Genomic DNA, 11,130 nt, shown 5'->3' on the forward strand with positions numbered 1-11,130 from the left:
CAGGATTTTGGCATTGTGCAATGAGTGATCTCATTATTAAATTTAGCATCTGTTTTCTGAACTTGAATGGATTAAGTTTAAACTTCCACCTAGATTTTCTTCGTTAGCAAGGGCACTGGCAGAAACTTGAAAAGAGAGGCCACTTTCTCTCATGCAATTCATTGTCAATGGTGGTAGCCCTTTCTACCAAGGTTTATACAAATTTGCATCAGAAAGTGGTGGTGCTTCTTCTGTTACTCTCACAGAGATATTCCTATATAAAAAAAAATTTGCTATGACATTAGGACACTTACAAAAAGCCATCTTTTTTCAGAACCCCCCTGAATTTCCCAGGACAAAGGTTTGAGCTGCTGAGCAGTATTCAGGGAACAATGTGCAAGTTCAGGATTCTGTTTTCATTTTATGCACAACTTTAATTTTTCTGAGGGTGAAGCGTTTGTTATATGCTGAACACATTTCTGTAGCACAGCCAGATCAAAATAGATGTGATGTTTCATTGATCCTATTCCTGAGATCCTCTGCTTGCTGTTTTTCTGCAGGAGTTATCTACACAGCAGATATTCTTGACCGGGAGACAACCAAGTCCTACTGGTTGACCGTGTATGCGACTGATCATGGTGTCGTTCCACTCTACACTACCATCGAGGTCTACATTGAAGTGGAGGACGTGAATGACAACGCCCCCCTCACCTCTGAACCTATCTATTACCCAGCCATCATGGAAAACTCCCCGAAGGATGTCTCTGTCATTCAGATCCAAGCCCAAGACCCTGACTCCAGCACTAATGAAAAACTGACTTACCGGATTACAAGTGGAAATCCCCAGAACTTCTTTGTGATCAATCCCAAAACAGGTAAAAACGTCCTGCTACCTTACGGTGCTGGGAAAATGCAATTTAAATATTCATCAGCTTACTCCCCTTCAGGATCTGCTGGTGTTGCATTGCTTTCCAAACCTTCCTTTTCTGGTTAGTTAGGTGTCTAAAGCATGTTGTGTGTGTCTGGAGCATCCTCTTTTGTATCGGTACATGAATGCGCCGGCAGAGAATGTGCTGCAGATACGCTGCTGCAGCAATTGCTCTTCTGTAGGTCACCACATGGCTTCTGGCTGTTGGCTCTTCCCTGTGCTGTAGGGATGAGCCTTTGCTACACTGAGTCTGCAGAGCAATGCTAGGAAGCAGATTCAAGCTCTTTTAATTCACAAAGCGACGTCTTGTTCTTTGTAAGCCAGCATGTCACCGCTGAAGTGGGTGGCATGACATTTGTCCAGCACATGCAATTAGGCGCCACATTACAGTAGCTGGATGTAATTCTATGGCTTGTTTTATACAAAAAGACAGTTTAGATAATCTAAAAGTCTTTCTGGCCTTTAAAAAAAAAGCTCCAAGTGTTTACATTGATCTGTAACAGCTGGGATGTAGCCTGTGGGTGCAGTGTGGCAGATATGGTTTTAAGTTAAAGAGCTGCTGGCCTGGCCCTGCCGTGGGGGAGCACTGCACCCGTGCAGACCAGCTCTGCACATCTCTCTGTCCTCGGTGTCTTTGCTGAACCCGGCACCCCAAGTGTCTCGTTGATAAAGAAATCTCCCTAGGAGACATAGCCCCAGGTCATGGATGTTCTCCTGGGTGCCTGCCTGTGCTTGGCTGTGGGTGGTCCTCCCTCCAGGGCGTACCTGGCAATCCCTTGTGCTTTATCTGACATGTGGGGACCATCCAGCATGGTCCAGACCCAGAGAATTAGGGGGTTCTTTGATAGCAATAGGCTGATCTTTGTAAAAATCATTCAGAGGATTCACACAGCTCTCATGCTGGCTGGAAAGCTTGTTTTGTTCCAGGGACTTGATTTTTAAAAAACCACAAAGGTTTGTTTGTGTCTGCTGCAAATTTCTAAGCAACTAGAAAACTAGGAGTAGTAGATCTGAGAGGAATTATCTTTTGTTTTGGTGCAGGAAAATTACATTCATTAAATAGATTTTCAGCATTTGGCTGGGCAGTCCTATTGCAGTGTGTAGCATAAGAAGGGGTCAGGATCTTTTCAGATGTAAGCCCAGGTGAAGAATCATGGAGCATGTGTAATCACTGTGTTCAATCTGCTGAGCCCTAAGGCACATGTCTCACTTATTTTTAACACTTAAAATGGCCAAAGATGGCTCTTCCATCTGCATTCCTCTCCCCCTCCCCACCCCATAAATCCCATCTGGGCAAAGTGGCAGAGTTAGGACTCTGCAGTGTTTAATTCTTGTGCTTGCCTCCTGTCAGCTACTCCCACAGAGGAGCCTGCTTAGCACAGCTCCACTTATCTGCACGCTGGCCAGGGTGAGCCCATGCCAAGGACCAGACCTGGGTGCCCTGCAGCACCCTAGCCTAGCAGCATACCGTGTGGGGTGGCTCTTCCTCCTGCCAGAGCAGCAGGCAGGGACATTTTTCCATAGTAAGTAGATCTTCCTTCTCACAGTTAACACTGAAGATGGTTCATCTTTGTTTTGCATGGAGGACATTACAGTCTGGGAACTTAAGGCTTCAGGATGAGTAACAGTGCTGCTTGGGCAACCCCTGAAGGGCCCCCGTTGTGTTCAGTGAGCATCCTGTCTGATGGCTGGCTGGGACTTGTCACAGAGGGGATAAACCAGCCCCTTCTATCCACCTCATGCCAAAAAGAGCAGTGGGAGTGGTCTCTCAAGGTGGCTTCTTTTAATTTGCTTTTGCCTTTGAAAATGATGGTGCACAGAGGTGTCTCATCCCAAAAGGGAAGTTTGTAGTTTTGAACACAAGGACTTTGTTCTCCCTTGGAAAGAAACTATTGACGTGTGGTGAGCTCTGCCTGCCCAGCCTCAACATTGTGAGGTTTTCTCCCAGTGGGATGCTGATGCCTGAGGAATAAAAGCATAATGGATTTTCCTAAAGAGTGCCCCTGGGGGTCTCTGGCCAGGCTCACTCCTTCCTCTCAAGCAGCGTTTTACACCATGGTTGTTTTATACAGGCGACTGCTGCACAGGCAGGAGAGCTCTGCAGCCTGCCAGCCCCACATGCTCACTGGGATTCAGCACAGCAGTAGCTCAGGGAGTGCTTTGCCCAGTAGCCCTGAGTGCAGCAGTGTGCTGGATAAGCACGACAGAAAGGTTTAATGTGGACCCAAGCATGCAGCCCTTGCCACGTACGGGGGTTGAGCGAGCGCTCTCCGGCTGTCCATCTGGGAAGAAGGGGATCTTTTCTTCTCTGTGTCACTCTGGGAGTTTAAACAGTGCCAACAAACCGATGTCACTGCTGTGACTAATCAGGTTCTGAGGGGCAGCATGAAGGCTGCATCCCACTTTTTTTTAAATCCTTCCTTGGGAAGGGGCAGAAGTTGGCGTCAACTAGAGATGAGGAATTGGCTGGAGCATAGGGATGCTCTTGGGGTACTCAGAAGTTTCTCCAGTACCCAAGTGATTTGGCTTTGCTGATGTGTTCAGGGTTAAATCTCTTGCTGGATTTGCAGCCAGAAATGAGCATCCCCTAAGCCCAGATTAGTGAGAGGCTCAGGAAAACAAGTGGGAGAGAAGAGCTGGGCTTCCTCTACTGCAAGAAGATGGCTCGTGGTTCACAGATCACTTCCTTAGATCATCTGGCTATATTGCTTCAAGAAATCTCCCACTATTCCTGAAGAATAAGGCATTGCTAGCTGTGGGCTGCTGTGCCCTCTTCCTCATATTTAGGACTCAGTGCTTTGTACCAGCAAAGCTGGGGTTATTACAGAGTGCAGAGCATGTCATAGCTTATGGTGTGTGGGGGTGGGTGCTGTTTCAGAGATTTCTGCCTTTAATCCAGAAAATGTGATTATCTGCAGCTTGGTCGAGGTGGTCAACGCTGTCCTTTTTTTCTGTATCATCCTCGCCATGGCAAAGAGGAAAGCCCCAGGCGTTACTGCACCCTGCTTGTAGCATGTCCCTCTCTGCACAAGCTTATGCTCCTCAGTGATCATTGGAGCTCAGCAATGACTGTGCTTGCTTTCCTCTGGAGGTTGCTTTCAGCCACTTTGTAGCTCATGCAGGTCATGCAGATTCCTGGAGGCACGTGTAGCACTGCTTGTGTTGCCATCTAATCAAGGTACCAAGCAGGAACTTAGGATAGGGAGTCCAGGTTTTGTTGCCAGTTCTGATAGCGTACAGTAACTGCAGCCAAATCTTACAATCTTAATTTATCATGTGGGTAGTGGAAGGAACGATACTCCTTGTTTACCATGTCTGTAGGTAGAAGGAACCTTTTAGTAGACAACCTGTCACTTCCTACAGTTTTTATAGACTGGCACAGCTGTAGGTGGCTATTTTAGGTACTGTCAAACTGCAAAGTACATTACTTGCATTTGGATCGGTTTGAAGGCAGTTTTCAGACCTTTCAGGATTATATCCTGCGATTTGCTCTATAGATTTTGGAGAGACGAAGAGTTGTTCCTGCAGGAGCCAAGGGCTGCTAAAAGGCTGCTGAGAGCAAGATTTTGGCACCAACGTCACTGTGGTGACTGGTTGTGCTGTGGGCTCTCCCCTGAGGCCTTGGGATTTGTACTGGTGCTCCAGAAGAGGAGGATGGGAACATGAGTGCAAATGGATGAATATGCAAAGGCAGCGTGGGCAACCTCCCATGAAGGTCTTTGCTTTCTCACCTCGATTATTTTTTCTAACATCAGCAGCCCGCACCTCTCAGCATGCACTTTTTATCTTGTGAGCAGATATTCATAGGTACAAGCACTAAGTGAATAATGTAGCACATGAGTATGTGTCAAACCATAAATCACCCGTGCTCGAGAACAAGGCAGCCTTGTTCTGCACACTGGTGGAGGCTACTGCCTAAGTTTAGCAGGTCCAAGAGAGAAAACTGGGAATTTTCTTCACAGTGGGCAAGAGTGGGCAAGGCACAGTTTTGTGAGGAGGGTGGGTAACAAATACAAATTCAGATGGCTGAAGCAACTCTCCAGGTGACATGACCACAGGGGAAGACATCCCCTGTGCGTTGATTTCCCAGACATGTCATGCACCCAGTGGCAGTGGAAGCATTCCTGGTGCTCAGCGTTGCTAGCATCCATGGGTCAATGTAAACCCTGGTGTAGCTGCTGGGAGAGCCAGGAGTTTCCCTCCTAGCCTGGCTTTTATGCTGGGGAGGCCTCAGGCTTGCTTGGGCAGAGCAGAAGGCCACAGGGCTTTGTGCCTGGTGGGTGGCCTGAGACAGGGCTGTGGCAGAGCTGCTGGTGGGGTGGCTGGGCTGGCTGGCTCCCATCCAAGCCCATGGGAGTGCCACGGCCACCCCCAGCTGAATGAGTTATTTTGGGGTGAGAGGCATGTGGAAGAAGGTAAATAAAACAGATGATGGAGTTAATAAAAAATTGATTGATTAGGGTCATAAATTCTTATTTTTATTTGTGTATTAGGGTGTTAATTTCACAGCTAATTTACTGCTCTGATTTATCACTTTTCTGTGCTCTGAGGAAAACAATGAATTTTAAATCAAACCACTACATGATTTTCTTTAGTATTGCATCTATGTTGGACAAACCCAGGAAGCTTCTCTTCAGTCTTATGTAGATTAGATTAAGAGATATTTTAACTAACATGCCGACAGACCAAATTTTACTCTTGCACATTGTTGTTAATGAATTTACCCTAAAATTATGCTATGTGTCTGAAAAAATTCAGTTACACCTTGGTTAGTCTCTTCCTGGCAGCGTTTAAAGCAGAGGCAGACCCCTGGCACTCCCAAAACAGTATTTGTTACAGTATTTAAGACAGGATGCACTAGTAGATTTAGAAATAGTATATGTAGGTCAGTGCATCTTTCCAGAGCATTGTTTCTGCTTCTGGAAATTGTCTCTGAACTGTCACATCTGCACATAGATTTGGAAAGAGAATGGATATTTTCATGCTGAAGTAGTATTAATATTTATATAAGGTAATATGGGGTTAGTGAGTGTCAGGATTTAATTGATATGGGTGCTGCTCTTCTCAGTAGGCTGGTTTTGCTTTCTTTTGCACTCCCGAAGCCAGCCAGCACAGGATCCTGCTGGGGCTGAATGCGACGTTCTCCTGCAACACTAAAGCTGTGCTTCACCCTCCAGCCATACATCCTGATTTTTATGGATGCTTTTGTTTGGTTTGTCCCAAGAAATCCCTACACATGTTCTTTGCACCCAGAGACTGAGCCAAGTCCAGTGCTCTGCTGCTGCACTGTGTTCTGAGGGCTGCCAGCAGTGTAGCTGCTGCCTACCCCGTGCCTCTGCCCAGCCCAGAAATAAAGGTCTGCCAGAGAGGAGAAAGAAAGAAAGGATTCAGGACAATCCTGAATTCAGGAGAGCACTCTTGGGACTTTGTGATAAATTCTTGTTGTCCAAGGCCCGTCTTTGTCACATGATTTTTTTTTGCAGCAGAGGAACAAAGACTGTTAAATACTCCAGAATTTTCCAGTTGTGCTGGGATTTTGCAGTATACACCATCTCAAGGCGACACAGCTTGCTCTGGGAGGCAAACTTTAGTCAATAATCCACTTATTGACATTCCTACTGTACTGTAGGTGATGCAAAAAGCTATATGGAAAATGAATGGAAGTGGAGGCAACATAGTCCCTACTACAGCCTTGCACATCTTTCAGGTTTAAGCCCAACTTGCATTGGGTGAGGAGAATGACTAACTTATAATGTTTCTGTAAAGCAAGGGGCATTTAAAACCTTACACCACGCAATAATTAAAGGTAAATGCCAGAACATTTAAGATGAAGCGGAATTACTTTTTGATGACATTTCTCAAGGACTTTGGATCAACAATTTCAATATCAAGATAAACTTAGTACTACCGTGGTGCATTTGTCACTCTGTTCTAGTAAAGGACATTTCATGATACTTTTTTTTTTTTGTGTGTGTATTAGAGTTCTGCTCTTCAAGAATGAGCATCTCTCTGTGTTTATTGACCACCAGCTCTCCCAGCTCCCATTCCACCATGGACATATTGTAGACATATTGGAGCGAGTCTAGAGGAGGACCACCAAAATGATCAAGGGATTGGAGCACCTCTCCTGTGAGGACAGGCTGAGGGAGTTGGGGCTGTTCAGTCTGGAGAAAAGGAGGCTTCGGGGGGACCTTATAGTGACCTTCCAGTATTTGAAGGGGAACTACATGAAGGCAGGGGAAGGTCTGTTCAAAAGGGTTTGAAATGGTAGGACAAGGAGTAATGGTTTTAAACTACGAAAGGACAGATTTACACTTGATATTAGAAAAAAAAATCTTTAATAGAAGAGTGATAGATCATTGGAATGGACTGCCCAGAGAGGTGGTGGAGGCCCCAACCCAGGGCTTGATAGGGCCCTGGGTGACTTGACCTGGGTAGAGATGTCCCTGCTTGTGTAGGGAGGTTGGACCAGGTGACCTCTAGAGGTCCCTTCCAGCCTAAAGCATTCTATGATTCTGTAGATTGTTATCTTCATTACTGGGGAACCTGCCTCACATTGCAGTTGATGCTGTGCGTGCTGCTAAACTCATTTATAACTCTGAAATAATATCTTTGACATTTTGTAAAGGAAGACCTTTAACTTTTCTGTTTGTTTGGATTGTGTAGTTTAACCTGTTATCTCCCTCTAGAGTGAATTTTAGCTGCTACAGTGATCAAAGTGGGAAATGTGTGTGTTGAATTTTGAGGGTGTTGCTGATCACCTCCCTCCTACTGGAGGCTGCTCCTGAAGGGCACCCAGTGACATGTCCCACACATGCTTTGGTCATGGAGCCCTGGTTTTGGTAGCTCTGTATGTATTATAAACTGGCTATGCAGTTCATGTCATGCTCATTGTCATTTATTCTCTAAGTGTCCCTACAGTTCAGCTGACCTGTCCAAGACCACAGAAGGCTTTGCAGAGAGTGAAACCATTGACTGTAGGTCTCTTCAATCAAAAGTGAACTTGAGGAGTAGGTCTTCCTTACATCTGTGATCTGTAACACTGTACTAATGCCAACTTCACCAACAGAGCAGTGGGACCTAAAAGCCTGTTCGATGCTGTACAGCAAATCAGACAAATTTCCTGCCCCTGGGCACTTGTCATAATAACAATAATAATGGAAATAATTAAGAAAAAAGAGGGAAAAAATGGGGAGGGGGGAGCAGGAGGTTGTAAATCATCAAGTCCGTCAGCTTGCCAGTGCACGTTTATTCCCCAGAGTAAATGTTCAATTAACTCCTGAGCTGCAGCCCAGCAGTGACATGAACTCTTCCTTTGACTTTGAGCGAGTCACTTCACCTCACTGTTTTTCTTTTTTTTTTTTGGGTAAGTGGCTATATTTTATTATCTCATGTGATTGTCCTGGAAATTAATTCACAGTAGACAGTTTGCAGATCAAACAAGCCGTGGAAATACAAGCTATTGATTTTTTCAGGATTCTTAGCATTAATAGACATCCACACAGAGTCGTGTATTCATAGGTGTATAAAAAGAAAGAGAAGCATCATTTCTGAAATGTTAGGATAAAGAAGAATTTAAAAGTTTTTAGATTGAGCAAGTCTAGCACCAGACCACTGATTTCACTGAAAATGAGAAAATTTGAGCTCAGCCATCCCATCTCTTCCATCGTTCCTGGCAGCAATTCCCTCTATACTCTGTGTGTGTTTTCTGTGGAGGGGATAAAGGTGTGAGCTGTGTCACCTTAGTTGAGGATACAGTAATTCTGCTATTAATAAAATAATATATCCAGCTTTATCATCTCTCCTGAACAGGACGGATTTCTGCTGGCAGTGGGTTTTGATTCATGAAGCACTGAATATAGTTGAGGTTGCTGAATGTCTCCTGTATCAAGTGCCTCTTTTAGAATGGCATTGGAAGATACAATGCTGCTCATAAATGCCATTTGTTTGTAATCAGCAGATTTAAACATGGCTTATAGAAATTTTAACCTTTCCTTAGGTCTCCATGATGACCTTTTTAGTCCTTTTTTCACCTCAAGAAGCTTCAGGAGTATCTCTGTTGCCTTCACTGGACCACTGTGTCCTCACTTACTCAATACAACATCAGTTTTTAACCTGAACTCCCCATCTGCCTCAGGAGAGACTGAAGTCTCAAGGGCAACAGCATGGTGAGGGCCAGTGAGTCAGTGTTTACTGGTGGAGAAGGTTAGTGCCTGATAACCTGTCCTGCCCAGCACTGATTCTGGAACAGCAAGTGTTTTGCCATTAATCCCATAAATTTGGGTTTCTGTACATTACAGCAGTCATTTCTTATTTTCAAAAACATATTCAGAGCAGATCTTCTCTCCTATTCAGAACTAACTTTGTCTATGAGCTTAGCTGTGGAACTGATTTTTCTACCTTATCTGTCAATCCAGTTTCTCTATTAATGAATTTCCAGAAGCCATGACTAGTCAAAACTGGTGAAGAAACCATCTACCTTTTTCATATGCTGCACTGTTCCTTAACTATTTTGTAATTAGGACTGTTGCATTAGCTTCCAGTTGGCCAAATATTCTTGATAGAATTACTATCAATAACAGAAAGGTAATTGAGATGTCTGAGTGAAACTATGCACCACAAATACTGAGTCACCGCCCTGTTAAATGTATGCACAGTGCACATGCTGTGGGTACTTGTCATTCCCCTCCATACATTATGATGATAATAGGAGTGAATGCCCGTGTGTTACAGTAATTGCTTGGGGTCCAACTCTAAATTCTGGCAGAGGGCATTAGGTTAATGAGTTAGGGATGCTGAAATGAGGAGCCCATGAGCACGGTGTTTGTGCAGGGGTGGGGATGTGGGGAGGGAACTACAGGGGAGGAAAATAAAGCTGTGATGTTAGCCCGGATGAGATGAAGGCTTGGACAGGGGTGTGGGTTTTTTGTTTTCTTTTTGTTTCCTACTACGTTTTAATTAATCAAGTAACTCGCATTTACCTTTTGCTGAACAGTCAGAGGTGCTGCATGTTTCTGTGATGTTGGACCCTGCAAATCCCAAGTAGACAATATTGTAACAGTTTGGTTTTTTCTCTTTTGCTCTATTGCAATGAATACACTTATATTGTCCTAGGACAGGCACTTTTAGTAATTTGAACGGTGTGGAATTTTCACCTTATTGTGTGAGCACTTTCTGATGTCTCTTTATAGATTGGAAGTTAAAGGTTAGCACTGTAGCTATAGTTTACTCTCAGTTTTCCTTGGTATGAACAAAAAAAGATGGAGATATTTCCTGTCTGGGACAATGAGATTTAACTGTGCTGCCTATGAGTATTTAAAAAAAAAAAAAAAATTAGCTGGGAAATGGGAATAAGTCAACTGTGAATACAGTTGTGTTTGCATAAGCCATCATGATGTCAGAAATCACCAACTATTAGTTCTTTGTCTTCCATCACATAGGAGGTTGTGTCAGCATCTACTAAGCCTCCAAAGCCTTGTCACCTTGCAGTGCAGCTAAACTGGTCTGTTCAAAAATCAAGGTTAACAGTGGATTTGTTCCACTTTTCCTTTTCCTCTGACTCCCTATCTGCATCGAAGTTATGCTGTTACAACCAGAGATAATTATTTTCTGTGAAATTATTCTCCCCTCTCTTTCCCCTTTCCCTTTACGTTAATGAGAGCTCTTTTCTCTCCCTGGGAAGATTGACACAACTTCTTTGAAGTTAGTAGTGCTGTTGCCAATTAAATATGTGACCTTATCTATATAATTGTACAGATCGCATTGCCATATGTCTAGACACACAGAGTTTAATTTAACAGGAGATGTGTATGTATAAAAATAAAGCAGTATCTGGGGGTTAAATATCAGAAGACCCCCCTAATCACAGCTTTCATATTATACAAAACTTTTTGCAGAGCTCTAAGAGTTCTGAAGTTACATCATAAAAAATATCTCCCTACAAGGGACTCTGCTCTTGTAACCATGTTTTTACATTGGTCATCATGTGGATTCTGCTATGCCTGTAAGTTAAGCTAAGTTAACTGAAGCTAAGTCCTTCATACTATGTGGTAAGGTAGAGCAGCACCATTGTTCCTTTTTTAACAAGCAGGGGACTGAGTCAGAGGAAGCAACTAACACATCTTATGCCAGTAATAAAGATTTGGTCTGAATCTGCCTTCAAAGCCACTGGCCACATGCAGTGCAAAGCCTTACAATGAGCCCAGCCCAACCTGCCCTGCTGA

At 44.1% G+C, this 11,130-nt stretch overlaps 1 protein-coding gene across 1 annotated transcript in view; it reads left to right on the top strand.

Annotated features, from left to right (window-relative positions):
• Positions 1–539: 539 nt before the first annotated feature.
• FAT3 (FAT atypical cadherin 3) overlaps positions 540–11,130 on the top strand; it is a gene marked incomplete at its 5' end in the record, with an annotated part of 157,083 nt that continues 146,492 nt past the window's right edge. The window contains one exon of the mRNA XM_008936500.1: positions 540–854. Coding sequence (XP_008934748.1) covers positions 540–854 — 315 coding nt within the window. The remainder of the gene's footprint in view (positions 855–11,130) is intronic.

This window comes from Merops nubicus, unplaced genomic scaffold (assembly GCF_000691845.1).
Source record: "Merops nubicus isolate BGI_N331 unplaced genomic scaffold, ASM69184v1 scaffold7203, whole genome shotgun sequence".
Classification (NCBI taxonomy): domain Eukaryota; kingdom Metazoa; phylum Chordata; class Aves; order Coraciiformes; family Meropidae; genus Merops; species Merops nubicus.